The sequence below is a fragment of the Peromyscus leucopus genome, chromosome 13, assembly GCF_004664715.2.
Source record: "Peromyscus leucopus breed LL Stock chromosome 13, UCI_PerLeu_2.1, whole genome shotgun sequence".
Lineage (NCBI taxonomy): Eukaryota > Metazoa > Chordata > Mammalia > Rodentia > Cricetidae > Peromyscus > Peromyscus leucopus.
This window is the reverse complement of record NC_051074.1, coordinates 47,378,070-47,401,845: the sequence shown is the minus strand read 5'-3', so window position 1 is coordinate 47,401,845 and position 23,776 is coordinate 47,378,070. Positions and strand designations below refer to the sequence as shown.

At 45.3% G+C, this 23,776-nt stretch overlaps 1 protein-coding gene across 1 annotated transcript in view; it reads right to left on the bottom strand.

Moving 5' to 3' along the window:
• Positions 1 to 23,776, bottom strand: part of Plekhm3 (pleckstrin homology domain containing M3) — a 165,065-nt gene that overhangs the window by 69,872 nt on the left and 71,417 nt on the right. The window contains exon 5 of the mRNA XM_028886701.2: positions 21,832 to 22,025. Within this exon, the coding sequence (XP_028742534.1) occupies positions 21,832 to 22,025 (194 nt within the window). The remainder of the gene's footprint in view (positions 1 to 21,831; positions 22,026 to 23,776) is intronic.

Here is a 23,776-nt window from a genome sequence, read left to right as displayed (position 1 = left end):
ATATTGGTCACCTTTTGGTAGAACTGTTTGATAAGAATTAGGGGGTGCACTCTTGTTAAAGCAGGTGTTGTCACCAGGGGTGGATTTCGGAGGTTTTGAAAGAATCATGTCACTCCCAGTGTGCCTGTCTACCCTCTGCTTGTGGATCAAGACATAAGTTCTCAGCTGTCCCTGCCACGCCTTGCTCGGCCATCATGGACCCTAACCCTCTAAAACCACAGGCCCAGTTAGATGCTTTTTTTTTTTTTAAAATAAGTTGCCTTATTGTTACAACAACAGAAAAGTAACTAATTCAACTGTATCCCTAAAATAACTAATTTTGGAGTTAAGAAATATTAGAGTGGCAACCTGTGTGTTTCTCTAGAATCACCTCTGGGCAGGGAGACAGTCCTACTGAATGTCACATTAATGATATAGTCTCTCAAGGGCATATTGAAATTAACTTTAGATTTGGGGCACAGATGGTAACAATAGTATACAACTGTAAACTGAGACTCTCCAATAAATTTCATTAGCTGTTGTCAATTTCTAGGATCTAGACAGATGGCAGTAAGCGAATAAGAAACATAATTGCGGGCAAGCAGCTCCTGAGAAAGGGAGCTGGACAAAGACTTGGCTCATGGAGGACCAAATAGCTACATTCTAGGTTGGAACTATAGGAAAGTAGAGTAGGGATGGAAGAGTTCGGCTTCAAAGTACAGCCCCATTCACAGACCACATGGTGAGGGCATTGCATTATGGAAACCGAATTTGGATCCTGAAGCCAGGCTCCCTTCATCTCCAGTGGTCCAGGGCTGATCTGTGGGAGGAAGCGGAGCACAGGCCCCATGCAGCTGGCAGTGTCTAGGGAAAAAAAGTGTTGTCATGCTGCAGTAGCTTTCTTGGGGAAAGGCCCCTTGTGGAAAGCGGGCCATAGTCTGAGGGATCAAGAGATACAACCAACCTCCACTTCATTGACACCCAGGACAGTAGTGATCAAGAGACCATTCCTCACTTTAAGCATCAATAACAAACAGTAAGAGGAGCCCAGTTTTAACTCATCATTTCCCCCCGCCTTGACAGCTGTTCTGAGCATTAAGTATAGACCCGTTTTATAGAAAAAGAAATGGGTTCAGAGCTAAACACTAACATGCCCAGAATCATGAAGCTGGGATTCAAGGTTAAGACTTTCTAAGGACAAAGAACTGTGCTCTTTCCAGATTCTTGGGAGTTGGGGACAGAAAGGAAGGAGGTAGATTCAAACTGACCATCTAATTCAGCTAGGGTATATGTGCTCTTTGGTATAATTGTATATTATTTCTTTAGGGCAGCAGCAAAATAGTTACTGACCTTTGTGCACACATGCTTGTGTATGTATGTATGTATGTGTGTGTGTGTGTGTGCGCGCGCGCGCGCACGTGCGTGCGTGCGTGCGCCCGTGTGCATCTGCAAGCATGTGTGTGAATGTGCATGTGGAGGCCAGAGATTGATTGCTCTCCACTAATGTTTTTAGACAGGGTCTCTCATTGGCCTTGGGCTTACCAACTTGGTTGAGCTGGCTGGCCATGAAGCCTCAGAGATTCTCCAGTCTCTGCCTCTCCAGTACAGGGACCACAGGCATGCATGGCTGCTACCAACTATTTACATGGATGCTGGCGACTCAGCCTCAAGTCCTTATGCACACACAGCAGCATCTTACCAAAACAGGGCATCTCCTAATCTGCTTTTGTTTTATTTTGTTTTTTGAGAGGCTGGTTTCTCTATGTGAGGCAGACTCCACTCGTGGAGCCTCTAAACTTCATCCAGTGCGGGTGTACCTCAGTATACCCGGCTCCTGCACCTTCTTTCTCAGGGCAGGAGAGAAGATGGAGAGAATCTGGCAGGGATTCCTGACAAGATATTCAAAGCTCTTTCTAGGGCAATGACAAAGGGGTCTTGGAAGGGGCAAGTGTACACATAGGAGGGACTTCTCCTAAGTATTGACAATGTTTAGAATAGGAGAAAGAGGAGGAAGGAGTCAAAGTTGACTCTGAAGTTTCAGGTGTGGGTGACTGCATGGTGATGGCACTGGCCAGCATGGGATCAGGCTATCATGGAGGGAGGATGGTCAAGTTATACCTCTATGTGCTAAATATCCAGAGAGAGACGGGGTAAAGGGTGTCTTTTTTTTTTTTTTTTTTCCAGAGCTGAGGACTGAACCCAGAACCTTAGCACTCTACCACTGAGCTAAATCCCTAACCAAGGATGTCCTACATCAGCACAGAGTGGACAGCTGGAGCTGTGAGGATTGATGGAACACACAGAACAGAAACCGAAGGGGAAGGAGATACACACAGATAAGGGTTACTCTTTACGTTACAGTTTCTGGAACCACCAAAATGCAAACTTCGATGGTCTGCAATTTTCCTCATGCTGGAAAAATATGTTTTGAAAAGGACATTCATATATAAGTTTGTGTCTATGTTTCCTTGTTATTTGTAAAATGCTCATAGTCTTAGCCAGGTGATGGTGGCACACGCCTTTAATCCCAGCACTTGGGAGGCAGAGGCAGGCGGATCTCTGTGAGTTTGAGGTCAGCCTGGGCTACAGAGTGAGTTCCAGGACAGGCAGGGCTACACAGAGAAACCCTGTCTGGAAAAACCAAAAACCAAACCAAAACAAATTCTCATCCTTGTGGCATTGATCCAGCTTCTCCAAATGCTTACACAGTCATAGGATAGTGGTCAAACCAAGCAATTAATGACTACCGAAGTTACAGTATTTATTCATATTCCACCAATGATTTCATTAATGTTGTTCATTTGTTCCAGGATCCTTTACAGGATGCAACACTGTATTTATGATTGTGATCTTGTTGTTGGACATACTTAAGTATTTGCAAGTCACTTGAGACCCAAACACACGCAGAAAAGAAAAATCTAGGACATGGTCTCTTAATGGGATTTTAAGAGCAGCAACATGCAATATCATCTTCTAATAGGGAAGACAGAGGGTGTTGGGAATAGATGGAAGAAAGGAACCATCATTTGGAAAAGAATGCTTAATAATGAAGTCTCTTAACTAAGAGGCAGCAATGCTGAGAAGCAGGTACCGTGACACAGAGTGGACTGGACAGTGGTCTCGTCATGCCACCTGACCCTTTCACACAAGTGTGTGGGTGGACAGTGGTCTCGCCTGCCACCTGACCCTTTCACACAAGTGTGTGGGCTGGACAGTGGTCTGGTCATGCCACGTGACCCTTTCACACAAGTGTGTGGACTGGACAGTGGTCTGGTCATGCCACGTGACCCTTTCACACAAGTGTGTGGACTAGACAGTGGTCTCGTCATGCCACGTGACCCTTTCACACAAGTGTGGACTGGACAGTGGTCTCGCCTGCCACCTGACTCTTTCACACAAGCGTGTGGGCTGGATAGTGGTCTCACCATGCCACGTGACCCTTTCACACAGTGTGTGGACTGGACAGTGGTCTCGCCATGCCACCTGACCCTTTCACACAAGTGTGTGGACTGGACAGTGGTCTCACCATGCCACGTGACCCTTTCACACAAGTGTGTGGACTGGACAGTGGTCTCGCCATGCCACGTAACCTCTTTTATTAGTGTAGGGAAGCACCCGTCAGTGTAGAAGAACTGAAGGAAAGTGATTGACATAATCCACATCAGGGACAACCTGTTATGTTTTGATATTAAAACTCCCCCTGGTCTAAGGTCCTAACATGTCTATGATTAGAAGTAGATAGGATGCAATGATCATCCATAAACTAAATCACCCTGGCATGCCCTTGAACCCCACTAGACAGCCAGAGTCCTTAGTTACCCCGCAAGCAAATACTGTGTTTTCCTGCAGTAAGGCAGGTCTCATGGTAGGAGCTGAGTTTGCTGCTTTAGTGAACACAACTGATGAGCAATGAAGAGAATTTCCAGTTTCCTCTTCCTGGGTTCTTCTTGCTTCCAAGCCCTGTTGTTCTTTCCGCAGCAGGTCTGGTCTCTATCACCTCCACTACCCCCTCAGCATATCCGTACGGCTGAAGGGAGTTTTGCATGTATTTAATGTTGCTGACTGTGTAAATGTATTTTGCATGGATTTATTTTCCCTCTCCCTTTAAAAGAGACTCTATGTTCCTCCAGAAGCATGTCATCTACTGTCTCCCTGTATCACACTCCAGTGATGAACACCATCATTTATATGAGGTCAATCATGATAGACGGAAAAACTGGAAAATGCAATCTATGTGGAAAAGATAAAGGAACTGAGCCTACTGTCTCTGGAGAAGATGTGTGTCCAAAAGATTTAGTGGTGGCCATTAAAATACAGACTTTTACGAGAGATAATGTCACTCAGCCCTTCTCCCCAAGAGGAAGGAAGTTGTGACTAAAAACACTGGTGCCAAATGGGGGAATAAATTTCCAGAGAGAGGCAGGTGGGACCTGTTAAAATACATCTCCTGTAGAGATGCTTGTTAATGTAAATGAAAGAGGATTTTCCTACAGACATTAGAGACAGGGCTATGCTCCTGTGCCTAGAGGAGGCATATGGATTTCCACAGCAGGGCCACCGGGCAGACATGGCTTGCTGCCCCTGTCTCCCCTCTCCCTGGAAGCAAACTGCACTGGGGACGAGTTCTCTAAATTGTTTCCTTCAGGCATACTAACCACAGAGGAAAGAGAGGGTAAAGACACAAATGTCAAGATCATGACAGGCAGGCCACGGCAATGTCCTATCCACATGACACCAAGGGCTGCTCTACTGTGGCTTGGATCATGTAAGTTGGCTCATCGGATGGATAAAGGCTCTTGAGAAAATGGACTGAACTGGCAGGGATGCCTGGAGTCATTTCTTCTTAAAGTCAGAATAGGAGCTGGAGTATCGAGGACCTAGTCATAAGGGCCTGCTCCTGCAGCAGTAAGATGCCTGAGGCAGATCTGCCAAGGGGAAGGCCCCTGAGGGGATGCAGTCACTTAAGGGACTATGCTGGTAGAGCCACTCATGTCTGAGAAGCAAAATTCGGTGTCCCTTAAAGATACTTATGCCAGCATTAATTTCACCATTAATCCATTCAATAAAGCATGGGTGATTTCTTGCATTCATGACCAGAAAATACTTCTGATTGCTTTATCTCCTATGAATTTAACAGATAGCTCTGCAACTTGTCACTGTGGTTAAGACCCTAATATTAGCACATATTTCACTGCATGAAGCAGATGTTGAGCTCACACTATGCAGAAGTCAGTATCCCTACCCCTGAAGATTTGGGAAGACGTGGATTTTTAAACATTCAGATACACATGCCGGGTGAAGGAAGCTGGCAGGACCCCTGCTCAGGAGAGGCCTCCAAGACTGGGAAGTCAGGAGTTAATGAGAAGTGGAGTGGACGGGTGGCTGGCATTTCGGGGATGGAGCAGTAGGAGGCACCCAAAGGTTGGAGCATGCCCAGGGCTTTACTCAATCTCTCCTGGGCAGGCTGTTTTTTCTGGCTCTCTGTCTCGGAGGGTACACCATGCAGTGTGAGCTTAGAGAGTTAGGATGTATCCAGCCAGAAGGATGCATGTGCATGTGTGTGCGTGTTGTCATGCCGAATCTACTTAAGAAGAAATGGGGTGCCACAGAAATGCCCTAAGGAAGACAAGGACATGCTGAGGACTGCGACTTTAGAAGATCAAGGAGAGCAGACAGGGATAGAAGAGGACCGAAGGGAGGGGTCTTTTTGTTTAAAGACTAGATGAGAAATAAAGAGGTCTACGGAGAATTTCAGGGTTAGAACGAGGGACCTTCCACCAGAAAGATCTTCACCTCAATCTTCAGGTCACAGTGAGCCACACAGAAGCCTGCACTACTCAGTTTCCCCACTAAGTCAAGGATGTAACTGGAAGCTGTGTTTGCCGAAAGAGGCAGGAAAAGGAGCCCTCTTGCTGGGCTGTTGGAGGGGAAGCTGGGAACTGTGGGCGTGGCCAAATGGAGTCTGCAGAGCCTTGGCAGGCAGGAGAGTCCTGTCTCCAGTCTGTGGGTTTCAGGTGGAGATATGATTATAAGGGAGCCCAGGACAGCTCAGATGGGAAACTGAAAAGACTGGACCCTTGAGAGAGAGTGCCAGCAAGACGTTTACAGGGAGAAGCCTGGGAAGGAGCCCTTCGACAGGGAGAATGACAGAGAAGAACTGCGGCAGGGAGGCTGAGGAAGGGGATCTCAAGGAGCAAAGGAATCCACAGCACACGAGGTGGTGGGGGGTCAGACAAGTGGAGGACGGCTCTCAAGAGCACCCCAGCAAATGACTCATCAGGGACCCCGGATAATGGTTTGCAGGAGGGGGGGGAGAGACAGCATGCTGCAGAGGGGAGGATGGTAGGCGACTCTTCGGAACTTAGCTGGAAAAGAAAGGAGAGGCTGGGCGGCACACGCCTTTAATCCCAGCGCAGGAGGCAGAGGCAGGCGGATCTCTGAGTTCCAGGCCAGCCTGGTCTACAGAGCGAGATCCAGGACAGCAAGGCCTATCACACAAAGAAACCCTGTCTCGCAAAACCAAAAAAGAAGGAAAGGAGAGAAAGTGGGCCACTGCTAAAGAAGGATATAGGATTGAGATAAGAACGGGAGAGACTTGAGCACACTTATAAGCGAAAACAAAGACGTCGATACAGCAGCAGGAACACAGACACAGGGGTAAAGAACAGAGAGAGACCTACAGGAGAGGGGATGTGGAGCCAACGGGAAGTTCTTTCTAATACACAGGCTTGTGCGTGAACGCATACACGTCACACATACCACACACACACACACACACAATTGTTTAATTGAAATGCTTCCAGTTTTTACTAGAGTGATATGTAAAATGTATTATTTATTAATTTCGCCTATGCAACTTCCAAATTTCACCATATTAGGATCACAAAGCTGCAAACTACGCAAACGAAGTCCTGCAGTAAATAGGATCCTTGCCGCAAAAGATCTCTTTTGTTTTCAGAGGAGGCTGCTACCTTCCTTCGGGCTTTCTGTGCATTCAGTGACACCCCCCCCCCCCACTATAACACCATTAATCATCAGGCCCAGCAGCATTTCCACAGCAGGCCAACCACACGCCCTGCCCATGGCAATGCAAATTCATCTAGCTGGTCCTGCCCCTCAAGCCAAAGGACTAAAGAGATAAGGAAAGGTAACTCCCCATGTCTCATCCATGAAAGGAAACCACATCACTGACAGGTAGCAATGTCAAGTTCTCCAGTACCAGAGAAGCCTGAAGAAGCCCGCCAGAGGACCGCAGCCATCAGCTAGCACATCCAGATCCAGTAGCAACGGTTCCATTTTATCATCTTTGGAACTGTCTGACACACTGGGAAGGTAACTTAGGCTTCGTTTATAGCTTGTTCTAATGAGGAAAGTGAGAAAAGATGAAAACGAGAGAGGAAAAAGGTCACATATGATTCAGAGCCCTTATATTAACTGACACTTGGGGTTAAACATTCGGAGATAATTGCCTAAGAAATCAAAGGCAATAGTCTTAACCAAAAAAAAGCAAGCTAGAGAACCTCATTTCATTTTGTTCTATGAGATTAAGTTAAATAAATCAAGACTCATTTAACCTGACTAATTTCTGAGGACCTCAACTCCCACCAAGCCCCAATACTCACGACAGTAGAAGGACTGAGCCAGGCCCTGAGGGAAGTGGGCCCTTCACAGAATTCAGCTGGATTTATTAATGTATGGAACACATCCAGGAAGCTCAGTTCTCAGCGATACACAACTGGCAGGCACTCAGAAACCCAAAGACTGGGACTGAAAGAGGGCTTGGCTGGCAGGGTTCCTGCTGGATAAGCCGGAGGGCTTGAGTTCAGTCCCCAGAACATACATCAAGACACCAGGCCCTGAGCGTTATGGGGACAACCCACTGCTTCCTGATCGGATTCAAGGCCTGATCCGCAGGATGGAACACAACATACGCTGTAAACCGGGTCAAGAACTGTGCGCAGGAAGATCACGGGCCCTGGGGAAACTCACCACTATAGTTTTGATAAACAAACATGATCAAATGCCTTCTAAATACTCGTTTATATCCATGGGTGAGTGCAGCTCTTGTCCTTTGTCGGAGAAGTTTCTTACTGCACGGGAAGTGGTTGACACAGAAACTGGTACCAGTCACAGTGCTCAGGATAAGGGATGGTGAAGTCCTTAGCCCGAAGTGGGATACTAGCATCACTCTCTCCAAGGCTTAGGAAATCATGGGAGAGGGGACAATAAATAAATAAACAAACAAGCAAACAAATAGATAGATAAATAAATAAGCAAATAAATAATAGCAGAACTGGAAGGCGGGGAAGTGAGCTGCAGAAGACACCTTCTGGACATGATGTGGAGGCTACTCTCACAAACTCACTATATCTGTGCATACACAGATGTGCGGAACATGGGGCCTGTCAACATTTCATCACAGGAGGGAACATGATTCATCCCTCCCTGAGGGATTTTTTTTAAAGCAGATTTTTGAGTGTTCTTTTAATTTTATTTTTAAAGGTTTTAAAAATTAGTTTTAACTATGTGTGAGTGTATGCACATGAGTGCAGGTGCCTACAGAGGCCCAGAGAGTTGGGTGCCCCTGGAGCTGGAGTTAGAGTTACAGGCAGTTGTGAGCCGCCCGATGTGGCTGTTAAGAATCTCAGGTCCTGTGGAGAAGCACGACATGCTCTCAGTCCTAAGCTATCTCTCTGGTCCCCTGAAGGACTGCAGACAGTTAACAGCAGCTGGGGGAAGAGGGTCACTTTCTTTAGTAGCATGGTCATCCATGAGTCGCCTGTGCTCTGGTAAATAACCTCCTGCCCATGCTCCCTCAAGCAACCCTGATTAAACTCAGTGGCTCACACACACACACACATACACACACACACACACACACACACACACACACACACACACACACACACAGACATGAAAGTGGAGGGGATCTTGGGGGAAGAAGGAAGCTTTCAATGAGAGAAGGTGAGGGGATAAAAATGATTTAAATTCGGTATATACATGTATGAAACTGTCAAAAGAATAAGAACATGTTTTTTAAGAAGCCAGGTGTGGTCACAAGTACTTCCAGTGCTGGCGGGGAGCAAAGACAGGGAGACCCCTGTGGCTCACTGGCCAGCCAGCCGGGCCAAATCAGTGAGCCCCAGGCCAACGACACACTGCGCCTCAAAAAGCAAGCTGCACGGCTCCTGAGGAATAACACCCTGGGCTGTCCTCTGGCCTCTATATGCACATGCACACGCACACGCACATGTACACACACATGTACACACACATGCACACATGATTAAAGTGAAGGGGGTGTTGTAATGGAAATATCTCAATTCAAACAGGCTTGAAAGAAAAAACCTGCAACATATATATTCATATACACAACCAAAAAGATAATGCCAAATGCAAACCTCCAGAATTTGATTCTGAATAATAAGGGCCTCAAAGAAAAATAGATAGAGGTGAGGAAGGGATAATTTACAAAGAAAGCCATTTATTCACACATCACTACTGTGTTTTTCAGGAGTATGTGATCCAGGGTAGGTAAATTGGAGAGAGTGGCAGGAACCACTGTGTCTTTGGTTTGGAGGGCATAAGCACCCACGTCGGAATCTGTAAAAAGCACTGAGAGGCATCCCAGGAAGAAGCAATTTGGTGTTCGAGATAGGAGCTGCAAACTCTCTTGAAATAGTTACATTAGGCTGGATGTGGAGAGGACTCATGCGTCCAGCTCTGCTCTGAGCTAATGGAAAAACAATTTGAAATCAAAGGCAGGTATTTCGATGAGAACCCACATTGAAGAAATAAGCTTCAATCATTTCTCTAGATACCTCATTTTGCTAATCTCATTGGTTGAAAAGTGGCAAGATTGCACGAGGTATTATATCTGAGTAGATAGTTACAAGAAATAAGGGTTTCTTTTACCTGGTCATTCAGAAAGTATGTGTAAGCTACTTAGCAACAATCTAAAGACCGGAGTAGTGATGCTTGGGAAGTAATTTAGGCTGTGATTATTCTGGGGTTTGGTTATAAAAGTGACAGATCACATCACTTTTATATACCCTAGCTCAAATTCTTAAAGTAGTTTAAATAGGAACAAGAATGTCATACTTTTCCTACAGTGTTTCAGAAAATGATTTTAGGTAATGATATATATATATATATATATACACACACATATATATATATTTCATTTAATTTTGGAATAAGATAAAATTACTCCTAACTTTCTGAAGTATTTTTCAGTAAAGAGTTGTACATGTATACAGTTTAGTATTTTTAATACACGCCTGCCCATCACTCCTTCCTCAAAGCCTACTAATCTGTTTACTATGGCACGGCACTGTCTTGCAGCCAGTCTCTAGCTCCATTTTAGATTTATGATATTGATGTGTGTATTTGTACATTAAATATATAATATATATTTTTGGCTGAATGAGACCTCTGGAGAAAGCCAAAGAAGGGAGGCACTACAAGAAAACAGGAAGACAGACAACTTGCAAACAACATTTCTAGAGTTGGTCAAAAAGAAAAATCCCATAAGGCGGTAGAAGAGAATCTGACCTTCACACAGGCACTGTGGCATGTGAATGCCTCTACACACACACACACACACACACACACACACACACACACACACACACACACACACACTTTATGATAGTACTGTTACTGAATGGACTTACTCTTCTAAAATTCAGTATTAACCACATTTTGCACACTTAGATCTCATATTTTTATAACAAGATATTCCTAAGATCAGAGACACAAAACATACTCTGGGTGGATTTTAAAATCTGTGTGTTCATAATAAATTAATCTCTTAAATTAAGCATATTTTTTTCTCTAACTCCCCATTGTGTGTGAATATGGATGTGTGTGTGTGTGTGTGTGTGTGTGTGTGTGTGTGTGTGTGTAGAGGTTGAAAGTTGATGTGGGGAAACATTCTTAATTGTTCTTGCATCTTATTCATTGAGTCAAGGGCTCTCTATCAAACCCAGAGCTTACTGACATGGTTAGTCCTGCTAGCCAGTTTGGTCTGAGGGTTCTGCCTCTGCCTTCTGAGGCTAGACTTACTCGCCGGCCACCATGCCCGGCCTGACAGCACTTCCACAGCTTTCTGGCACCCACAATCTGGTCCTGAGGCTTGTGTCACAAGTACGCTAGCCACTGAGCCACCTCCCCAACCCTAAATAAAGTATATATGGATCACAATAGAATGCAGTGTTTTATATCAAATATTCCTTCTACTTACTATGCACCTCTCCCCTGTGCGTGCGTGCGTGCGTGCGTGTGTGTGTGTGTGTGTGTTTGTGTGATCAGGCACCAGAGGTTGGCACTGGCTATCTTCCTCTATTACTCTCTACCTTAGCTCGAGACAGGCTTCTCACTGAACCTGGAACTCATCACTTCTGCTAAGCTGGTTGACCAGTAGCCTCAGGGACCTGCCTGTCTCCACCCCACCAGCACTGGGGTTACTTACAGACATGTACTATCATGCCCAGCTTTACGTGAATGCTGGGGATCCAAACTCAGGTTTGCATGGTGGATGGCAAGTACTCTGCCCAGTAAGCCATTCTCCCCCAGGCTCTGGAGGAAGGTATCTGACCATCTCATTATTTCCTAGGACTCTTTTTGAGTGTAGTGCTCAATAGTCATATTCTTTTATGCCTAAGAACACAACAAAATAGCAGTTCCACTCAGTAATTCATGATTTTTTTTTAACATTTATTGACATTAAAGATGTTCTGTCAGGTATACTACCTCGGACCTGTAATCCCAGAACTTGAGAGGCCGAGGCAGGACTGTCAGGACTTTAAGGCCAGCCTGAATATAGACTGGAACCCTATCTCCAAAGTGTACAGCTAAGTGACATGATTACATGAAAAACAGTATACAATGAAACCACGCTAATGGAAAAGAAGCATGGATAGAGACAAAATTCTAGAAAACAATGCTCAGAAGTGGAAGAACAGTGGGTGCTTTCTTATTTTTGTTTCCTATGATGCATCATAGCTATTGCAACAAGCAAAACCCAGTTGGACCACATGAAATTTGTAGTTGAATCTTGGTAACAGTATTTTATCTACTTAACGAACTTATTCAACATATATATATATATTATATATGTCTCTATATATTATATATACTAACAAAAATATTTATTAGTCTCCACTCCATATCAGGAAGAGCAGAAGCATACATTGAACAAAGACAAAATACCATACCATGCCAGCTGTGAATTGGCAATGAAAGAAGACAGGAAAGATTAGGGGCAGGATGCTAAGTTGCACACTGGTGGGAATTCAAAATACAGTCAAGTGTGCTTCTTTAAAGTGATGATGCATAAAGAACTAGAAGAGGTGAGCAAACAGGTGATATAGACACTCAGGCAGGAGCCTTCTTGGTTTGCTTAAGGACCAACAGAAAGGCCAGTTTGACTGGAACAGAGGCAGGAAGTGGTGGCAGGTGAAACAGAGACTTAATGGGGACAAAACTTTGTGCAGCTTTGGCTTTGACTTGGAGTGGAAGGTAGAGCTATCAGATTAGCTGGGCCAGAAGTGACATTACCCAATCTGCACATTATCTGCAGCCAGAATCTTAAAAACAGACTGAAGCAGGGGACCGGTGACTGTGACAATCCAGAAGACAACGGTGCCTTGGACCAGGTGTCAGTGCCAAAAGTGGGAAAGAGGAGACAGTTTGAAGATGAAGCTGCCAGGGTTTGCCAAAAGGAAGTGTTTGGCCTGGGAAAATGGATGGATGGAGGTGTCCTGAAGTGACATAGGGAAGAGGATGGTGCTGTGGAATAATCCTTCTGTACACTGTGAATATGTATTACTCTCATTGGTTAATAAAGAACCGACTGGCCTATAGCTGGGCAGGAAGAGACTGGATGGGAGAGCCAAACTAGGAGGATTCTGGGAAGAAGGAGGGTGGAGTTTGGACTAGTGAGCAGATGCAGAGAGAAGCAAGATGGGCATGCCATACTGAGAAAAGGTACCAAGACACCTGGCAAAGCACAGATAAGAAATATGGGTTAATTTAAATGTAAGAGTTAGGCGGTAACAAGCCTGATCTATTGGCTGAGCATTTATAGTTAATATTAAGGCTCTATACGAATAATTGTGAGCGGCTTTCAGGACAGAAACTTCCACTGACAGGATGTATAAACCATCCTATAGGAGGTAGGACAGGGATTTCGAGCTTGGTTTGGACACAGGAAACCTGAGATACTATTAACCATGGAAACTCCATTTCATCTCCTGGACTTAGCTTCAAACTTCCAGTGAACTCATTAGAAAACCTGGGTAATTCTGGGTAAAACAGAAGGAGACCCCACAAGATCCTGACAGGATAATGTTAATAAAAAACAGCAATCTGCATGGTAGAAAGCACCTATTGATTAGTAAATCTAACATTTTGGTGGGAACTCATACTAGATACAATCACCATCTCAAATACAATGTGAAACAAGAAAAGGAGACTAATGAGGAAGAAGAAAGTCAAGTCAGGATGCTGCTTTAGAGCCACCAGCAAAGACGGAACTTGACAAACATCAGGCCCCCATTTCCCTGCCCTGACACTAACCCAACCCCGCGCTACTCACCAGGAATCAGGCTGGAAGGTACTGACTGCCCTCGGCCAGCACCGGGAAGAAAAGAGTTTAGATTTATTTCACAATGGGCACCTGGGCTTTACCAGCCTACCAAGACCCAACTCGTACTTCCAATGACAGAGAGCGGGAACTACTGGAGCAGCCATGTAATTCCCAGAACAGAATGATGTGAGTGCTCAGAAGAGAAGCTTGGGATTTAAGAGAAGCTTGTCCAGCAGCTGGTATCAGTCTCAGGGATGTCTTCAGTGGTCTAGCTTAAAATTGGGGGTGACGGGGATAGTTGAAAGCTTTTAAAATTAATTTTCTTTTTTTAAGTTCTTAGGGTTTTTTTTAGTGTTGTTATATTCTTATATGAGACGATGGTGAGAAATAGTAACGTTTTGTTTGTTTTTAGTGTCTGTTTTGGCTAGAGACATACATAAAGCAACCCTGCAGATACTGCTATACTTCTGTTTTAAGTTTCCGGGTCTGGAAAATGGAAAGGTCTGGCAAATGGTGACCTATATAAAATGTATTTGCTGGCACTAAGCCAGTGTCCTTCCCGGCTCCCCATGGGTGACAGAGCCTGCTTCTGAGCCCAGGCACGCACCAATCAGCCATCTTACCTTCCCGCTCCCCACTGTGTGCCGACTGCCCTGTCCTTCTTCATACTCTTTAAAGGACCTCAATCAAGTCTTCAGGAGGAATGAGAGAGAGTCCTCTTGGCAGCATCAGCCAGGAGTGGTGACGCACATCTGGGTGGCAGTGGCAGGTAGGTTACTGAAAGTTCAAGGTCAGCCTGTTCTACATAGTGAGAGCCAGCCTCATTTTTTAAAGAGTATGGAGACCTCGGACGTCACCATCATTTACTGGGGAAGTAGCAGTGATCTGAGCATGAGAAAACCCAGCTCCAACTGGACTCTGCCGCTCACCAGCCTTTCTATGTGGGCAAGGCAGAGCCTCTCAGCTGCAGTCCTTTCCTTCTTTTCTAAGTATCCTTTGTCCTATGTGGGACTGCTATGTCCTAAAGGGACTGCTATAAAGAAAATTACAGATTGCCGGGGAAGTCTCTCTAATTGATGAAAATCCTAATAACTGTAAGGAATTTTGAAAAGTGTTAAATGGCATAAATATAATAATGGATAAGCTCATACTGTACAGCTAAGTGATGCAGGTTTCTATCTTAGCTCTAACACAGAGCAGAAGAACCTTGTCCTCTAAGAGCCTTCCAGGAGTCAGCAGGAGATGTAAAGCACTGGGTACCTAAGCGTCAACTGAGTGGTCCAGATGATCACTGCTGGAAGAGACCACTCAACAAAGACAGGAAGAGGCGAGGCGGCATCTGAGCGGGCTGGCTGAGAGTGGCTGGGTGGGGTATCTACGATCCACCAGGGGCCATGTGAAAGATGAAGCCAGACAAGTAGTCACGGTCAGATCACAGGGACCAGATGACCACCAGGAGTGCTGCCACAGTCTGCAGGTGGCTGAGCTATCTACGGTCCAGTCAGTCGCTCTGTGGCTGGACTGCTGTTACCTGGACTAGTTACGGGATCCAGCGGAACCAGGATTCCCAAAGAGCAAACTAGAGAAACAGGCGACGAGAGGCCAGACACAGGGGGACAGGAACAAGAAGTAAAAGAAGCATGTGACTAGCTCTTAGCGAACCTTAAAGCAAAGCTTACAGAGTTCAGGCTATAGAGAAGTAAGAAAACGATGTGAAATGGAGTAAAATGGACGAGGTTACATGGATGTGTTTTTTTCAGGCTTCAGTGACTTCTATGGACACATCAGTGGAGACAGCCAGCAGGCAGCTAGAGACACAGGCTGGTGGTCATCTCTTCCCAGTCACTGTAGACTTGTAGTTGGATCAGGACGCTCTCCCTGCAGCTGACCATCAAGGGTCCCAAGGAAAGGGTACCTTCCAGCATGCACAGGGCTGCTGGACAGCCTCCAGTTAGGGACTAGGAACGGGAAGGAAGGCAGCAGAGGCGTTGCCTCTCACACCTGCTGTTAGAGAGCCAGAGGGAGGCACCAAAGGTGCAGATGGGAACTCAAACAGCTGGAGGATAAAGAAGGCCATGAAGACGATGGACCCAGGAGAAATGGTCAGAGGGTCACCAAAAAAGGAGTCTGCAGAAGTCACAATGCCTTCAAAGAATGCAGTTCCCAGCCTGGGGTCACGTAAGTGAGGGGGCAAAGAGAAAAGGGAGGTTTTCTTTAAGTTTTAGTAGTCAAAGGGATGCCTGCAGACACAGCGTAGGCAGTGGTGGGAGAGAGCGCTCCTCAAGGACAAGGTATTAGTTAGTCAAATGTGCTACAACAATCAGGACATGTTCTGAGGGATTCTTCTGTGCCATCCCTGCAGGGCCACAGTCCACATCTGGGGACCCTCCTGATGATGCACTCTTTACACGGAAAGACCCAGGCTCTCTGATGCCTCTAAGCTCAGCCTCTTCTGCCTCTTCCTCCTTGTTTAGCTCTGGTCTCTTCCCGAGTTTCAATGCTTATTTGAAAACAGGCCAGCTAACATTACCGAGCACATCCTCTGTTCCAGGTACTTCCCCCTACCTTTAGACTTTCTCATTTATAGGTGGGATGACCAGCTCTGAGAGCTGTTACAGAGGTGGGCTCTGGGGCCCGAATGTCTAACTTCAGGGCCTATAAAGCCACCTGCCCTGGTGCTACTACATTGTTTTTGTCCTCTCTTTGGTCTTGGTGGCCCAGCTTCAGTCTTGAGCTTTGTGGTGACCTGGAATGGCTACCCCAGGGAAGTATGCTATACCAGCCTACCTCCAACCCATCCTGTGAGAAAGGTCCAAGTTGACCTTATACTGTTCCTGAGAGTTCTATAAGCGCTTTCATGTTTGTCTTCTGACAGAACAAAATCTAAGGATGCCGCTGGCTGGTACCCCAACCTGAAATGAGAGCTGGGGCTCCAGCATCCAAGACACAGTGTTCTTATCATTTACGCTTACGGATCCAGGGCTACAAATCTCAAATGCCTACATACCTCTGTGAATGAATGGGACGGGCTGGGATTAAGAAACAGGACAGGCATTATTCGACTTCCCAGGAGCTGCTGGGCTTGTAGGGACAACGGGAAGCCCTGTACAAGGAGAGCTTCAGAATTTCAAAGAGAAGTAGGAAGCTGTGTGTGCGTGCGTGTGCGTGTGCGTGTGTGTGTGTGTGCATGGGCACATGTAGTGTAAGCGTTATATGGGAACTCCCACTTTTCAAATGTCATTTCAGAGCTTAGTGGAAGCCATCCCTGTAAGGCTAAACAAAACAGGTCTGTTGGCCAAATTTAGCCTTGAGGTTCCTCCTGTTTTGGACCTCCGATTTACACCTATCCTCCTAGCCCTGAGCTGAGTTGAATGTACAGGCAGTTAGTTCTTCCTCGTGTCCCTCCAAAACATGTCCCTTAATGGCTGCTGATCCCAGGCTTCCTGACACGGCCACCATTTCCCAGAGTTCTTCACACACCTTCCTGTGTGGACACGATAAATAACTCTTCTAACAACACGGAGTTAACGAGGCCTTGAGCTAATTCAGCAGGGTCACCATCTGGGAGTCATCAGAAACAGGACTGTCAGCGCTGTAAACACTTGAGGCTTCATAGAAGACACTGACTCGTTCTAAACGAATCAGTGCTGCCAGTCAAGATTTGCAGCAGAGATTCGAGAACGAGACATCCATTTAACAACAATAACAAAAACAGTGAGGATGAAAACCGTACAGTCATAATAACAAGGGGCCTAAAAGCAAACTGTGACTTCCCTAATAAGGCAGAGACCGAAGCTGGCTCCCTGGCGGTCAAGCGCCAATACAATTAATCAGTCTGTTTCCAGTTTTCTCGAGACAGCAATATTAACAGTTTGCTTTACTCTGTTTATACGGTGCTGACAGGTCTTCGGCATGTTGGGCCTACTTGCTGGTGATTAATGACCACTCTCATTCTGAAGTCAAACTGGGCAGGAAGAAAATGCCTTTTATGACTAGTTAGGAACCGAATTCTTGGGGATTTCTGTTGTTGTTTTCCTGTTCCCCATCAGCACCTCCCTCTGTTAATCTCTTTATGAATGTCTGAGAATATTCATTCTCCCCTAACTGGTCCAGCTTCTTTCCCTACCCTGAGATGCTCTGTCCTTTGCTTAAAGAGGGACCCCAAAATGTACACTATGAATGAGCTCGGCATCTGGAAAGGTACTGTTGGCTTATTTTGTTATTAAAAATCTCCTTTCTGCCGGGCGGTGGTGGCGCACGCCTTTAATCCCAGCACTCGGGAGGCAGAGGCAGGCGGATCTCTGTGAGTTCGAGGCCAGCCTGGGCTACCAAGTGAGCTCCAGGAAAGGCGCAAAGCTACACAGAGAAACCCTGTCTCGAAAAACCAAAAAAAAAAAAAAAAAAAAAAAAAAAAAATCTCCTTTCTGTAGAAATGAAAGAACAGGTGGGAAGTGGGTCTGGAAATGGGAATTTTAGCTTATTAAGTAGGTGATAATCTCTTTTCATATTTACAGACGAAGAAGACAGCAGAGTTGAAATGATATACTGGTTGCTGCAGGAAGTAAGTACTGTCACAGAAAGTCTGGGAGATCACTGCATTAAACAGTCATATTTCAACAGAGGTCAAAAGATTTGAGATAATATAAGAGGACCCACCCTGTCCACATACTTTCCCATATATATAGAAAGCTGTAAGAGCACTACTTATCACTAGTATACTGATCTTTTCTATTCACTTTGTGTGCTTGTGTGTTGGTGCACACATTCGTGCTATGGGATGCATGTGCAAGGCTAAGGACAAGTTTGTAGGTGTTGGATCTTTCCTTTACCACGTGGGTTCTGGGGGTTGGACTCGGAAGCAAGTGTCTTCACCTGCCTGCCACCCTTCTCTTTGTGTTTGCTTGTTTGTTTAGACAGAGTCTTGCAAGAGAGCCCTGGCGGAACTCATACTCTCTGTGTAGCACAGAATGGCTTTAAATTTGTACACTTCCTGCCTTAGCCTCGTAAATGCAGGGATGACAAGTGTGTGCCACCACATCCAGTCACCAAATTATTTTGTTTATTTTTACTGTACTTTATGTTAGTGTGACAGGATCTCTAGCAGCCTGGACTGGTCTTGAATATACTACATATAGCCAAGGGTAACCCTGAACTCCTGATCCTCTCACCTCTACAGACCTAAGTCCTGGGATTCAGGGATGTACTATCCCAACATCATCTTAACAGTACCTAAGGGTAGGGAACCTAAAAAGATGAAAATTCAACAAAAGAGAATGGACTTCTTCGAAGGTTTGCTAGGAGACAATATCTCATTGCCTGCACTCAAGGTCAGTCTGACTGACACACACACACACACACACACACACACACACACACACACACACACACGCGCCCAGCAGCTTTCTAGCCCACTCCCCTGTGTGCGTCTCTCCTCATACAGCAACAGCACTGCATTAGTTCTGGCAGAGGGGACATCAGGAGTGGCTTTTCGGTGGAACATTGAAGTCAGAGGTAAGAACCATCTGATCTGGCTGGGCGGTGGTGGCGCACGCCTTTAGTCCCAGCACTCGGGAGGCAGAGCCAAGTGGATCTTTGTGAGTTCGAGGCCAACCTGGTCTACAGAGAGAGATCCAGGAAAGGCGCAAAGCTACACAGAGAGACCCTGTCTCGAAAAACCAAACCAAACCAAAACAAAACAAAGAACCATCTGATCTGAAAGCACCATTAATAATAACAATAATAATAATACTGTATAGTGAGTGCCTACTATGTACCAGCACCTTGCAAATGCCTGAGTATGCAAACAGGCTCCACCTCACAACTGTGACTGTACGGAGTGGAACAATAGTCTTTGTTGGAAGTCCGTGATATGACAGAAAGTAGAACAAGAGACTTGGCTACGTTTGGGCAGACTTTAAACTCCTATGTGAACATCAATAATGCAGCTAATGTAAAGGTTTGACTGGGGAGGGAAAAGTGATACTAGCTAGACTAGTTATGAAGTTTTGGGACCATTTCTGGGAGAGGAAAGATTTATCAGTTATCTCCGAAACTGAAGTAGACATTATTTTTAATGTAGCAAAACTGGAGTTTATCGAGAAAGGTTTTAAAATAGATGTAAGCAAGAAGGGGAGAAGGAAAAAGACTCACTTAAGGAAACTGTACTAAATGCCTAGAGTAGCCTGGCCTTCCCAAGAGAGGTGCCTGACTAAATATTCTGACTGATTTGATCAGTTCTTTCTCTAATTTACTCATTCAAACTCTTTGTAGGTCTGGATGGATGGGCTGGTTAGACATCACGATGAGAAGAAATAGTGAAGCAAGGACAAACGAATGAGGAGACGTCTTCCTCACACTTAGTAGGCGACTGGCCTTGCTCGCTGTCCAGTGCTCTCAAGTGACATTTAATAGCCATCGGCCTGTCTGTCTGGACACTCAAAACGATACACATTGCTTTATGCAATGGCCATGAGCAAGCCCGCCCAGAAGAAAGAAGTGAATGAAAGGAAAGGAGGACGGCCGTCTTCGTTCTCGTGGCTTTGGGAATAGCCTCCCACGGCCTCCATCCTAAGTCCCACTTCTCTCTTGGTGGTCTGGCTACAATGCATAGTACCCTGGGGCAAAGCACCAGATTGCTGGAGTGGAGGCTGCTAGTCACCCACAAGAGAAGGAGTCTTCTTTTTAATTTGCAAATGCATGCCCTATTTGGAATACTTTGACCAAAGCTAAACGTTATTCTGGAAAGGGCTCTAGCAGGAGTCCCATGTGAAGTGTGTATCATCTTCAAATATAGGTGCAAGAAACATAAACTCTGTGCAAAGTCAGAAAGGACTGAAGTAGCAAATAAGAATATTTTGAGGGCTAAAAAAAAGTCTTTATCTAATTCAGTTGCTAAATGAATTGAAGACACAGATTTCTACTGTCTTGCAAACAAAGTCCTGAGATTTTGTTTTTTAGATGTATTTATTTTTATTTCATGAGTATGGTTGTTTCGTCTACATGCATGTATGTACACCGTGTGTATGCAGTGCCCACCAGAAGAGGGCACAGGGTCCCCTGGAACTGGGGTCACTGGAAGTTGTCAGCTGCCATGTTGGCTGCTGGGAGTCAAACCCTCCAGGATACAAGCACATGATTTTGACTGCCGAGCCATCTCTCCAGGCCTCCAAAGGAGCTCTGAGCTTTTAAGATCTGCCTCGATTATATGAAAATATGTCTCTATTACTTTCTGGAAAAACAACTATGTAACTGAATGAGAAGTGTTTCTCACTCCACGGCAGCTGACTTTTCATTATTATTTCATAAGAGCTCATCTGGAGAGCATGTCCCTTTTACTATCTAGATTTAGCTGTTTCTGAAATGCTTCTTCAGATGCCTCAGGTCATGTCAGTTTCTGTGGATCTAATTGAATCTCTATCATTCTGATTCTTTCCAAAGGTTCTTGGAGGTAGGTTGACTTCCAAAAACATTTACTATGACTAATGTATGAGGCTTGTCATTTCCATTAAAATGAAAAAAAAAATCAAAAGGTATTTTAGGGACTTATCCATGCCATCAACAATTACTTCAAGTATAAGCTAGTTCATATATGCCAAGGGTGAGATTTTAAATGCTCGTAAAATACAACTGTAAAAGAAGGAATTTTATGAGACCAAGCACGTTTCAACTTCATTTTAAGGATGTGAGTTTGGCTTGGCCTTGTGTGTTCTATGAACGATGAGCTGACTCAGTTACAGAAAGAAGAGCAGCCTGTACTGAGTACAAGGTGAAGGGCAGAAGCCTAGGATGTGCATTTAATGCCAAGCTTTCCTGCCTGTAGCAGCTACAAAGTTTGTATATTTGACTTTGTATAGAAAAAAAAAAAAAAAAAGATTTGAATACTCACGTTTCTAAAAATGCTTTTTAGTTGTGAAGTTTTTCAAACCTGCTCATGCTTACGGCTGGTTACTGGTAAGCAGTAAGTAAAGCCTAGAAAAGCTCTGAGACCTGCCTATATAACCTGTGAAAAGGCCCTGGGGTGGGACCTTACATTAGCTTCCAGGTAGGGAAGGCCTTACTGCTCTGAGCTCTCAATCATGGGTTCAAAGCCTTGAGTTAGGCTGAGAAGTGATGTTCATTTTTGCTGGTCAGAGGAGAAAGTAAAATGAGCCAGAGCAGGAGGTGGAGGAGGGAGACACACGGACCTGGGAAAGGGCTGCCCTGGAAAGGTGCTCGGGGGGTACCCGACCAGTGGGCGTCCTGGGCTGGCACCCTGGGCTCACCTGCGGCGCAGGTCCTCGGCCACCGCCGCCCGGCAGCTGAACAAATAGGCCCGGAGCGACTTCAGCTGCTGCCGCAGCCGCACCACGGCGGCCAGCGGCTCTGCGTGGAGGTACAGTATGGGGTTCTCCTGCTGGATGTCGATCAGGGGCTCTTCATACACGTACTCCAGGAACTCCTTGGCCTGCTTGGACACCTGCAAAACAAGCCCTGGCCATCAGTGCTGGTGAATCACCCAGCTTTCGGTACCTGCCCGCTCTGCCGGGGAACCATACTGCGGTGATAAAGCTTCGTGTTTCTACACATGGCTAAGTGAAGAGGCCCACAGAGGAACTAAACACAGCGCAGACCGCCTCTTTTCACCTTCCAGAAGCTCAGCTAGCAAGCGTGGAAGGCATTTACTAACTCCATAGCTCAACTGTGCAAGTAATGATACGAACCCACACCTGTGATGGCACAGAAAGAACCACACAGATCCGTCAGACCAGTCATGTTCTGTTTTGATTGGTTTTATATACCCTACTGTAGGGACCTAAGACATGACCACAGGGGGAAACTAGGTGAAAGGTACTCGAATGCTTCCTGTCTGCATGTTCAACTTCCTGTGAAGCTGTAATTATTTCAAGCAATGTGGGAAAAGAACTCACAGTCTTTAAAAACTACATAAATATATGTGCATGCACATATATTTCACAATACTTTAAAAAAGTATCTTTTAAAACAGAAAAACTACACATATTGTGAAATATTAATAGGAATATTGAGATAAATAAATGGGAATTCTCAAGAAAAGAAAAAAAAAAAGGAAGGATGGAGGGAGAAAAATTATGTGGAAAGTGAATTGACTAAATAGAATGGCTGTAAACGTGGGCTGATGCAGTCAACGTATCCATCCAGCTCTTTTTTTTTTTTTTTGAGTGTTTTTTTTAAATGGCATTGTTCTAAGAGGTAAACAGTGCATTGGCAATACAATGCACCAGAGAAAGAGAGAGAAACTTAAATAGTGGAGTGCACTATCACGTGGGTACCTGAACTCTCTCCATGCCAGTTTCCTGATACGTGGGTGTAAACTGCCTAGTGATACACAGAGTTGGCTGAGCCTCTACTTATGGAGCTAACCCTCTCCAGAAGCAAGGCTGGGATTGATCACTAAAATAAACACCTCTGTTCATTACAAAGAAAACTGAAAATCCACTATGCTTTACATTCCACAGCAGAAGCTTGCTAATGAAGAGAGAAAATTCAAGCCCTACCCTCAAGGGGCTATTTAGTACAAAAGATAAAGGACTCCAAACAAAAACCACATGCAGTCTGCCATCACTAGAGACATGGGGCCTCACAGGTAGCTTAAGGGAGAGGAATCACCTTTCCTGGGGAACTAAGAGCTAGGTAGGCCTGGAGAAGCAGGCGACACTGAATCTAGCTGTGGAATTAGAGGTAGAAACTCATTTGACAGAATGGACAGGGAATTAGGAGGAGGGGACAGCAGGCTGACAAAATCACCAAGTGTCCCCCCCGCCATGTATAATATGGAAGTGTGATTACTAGATGTGAGGCTATTATGCACTAATTAAAAGAATGCTTCTTACACACGAACGTAAGGTTCAGCATCACTATCTTCTTCTTAAAGTGGAAAGCTCACTTCTAAGTTTACATTTCTTACAAGACTACAAAAGTACACCATTTCTTAAAGTGCGTGCGTGCGTGCGTGCGTGTGTGTGTGTGTGTGTGTGTGTGTGTTCATTTACTTCTGAGATATCTGTTGTGCAGTGTGACCCTATAATATCCTGCAGAGAGTGACAAAGTTAAAGGAACTTAAATAGACTGAAAATCCAGGTTACAAAACAGCCCCCAGAGTTGGCCAAGACCTTTCGTTGCTTTAGCAATCAGAAACAAGAAGGTACAGAGTGCAGGAGCCTCTGTTCTCTCATCTGTGAGGCAAAGACA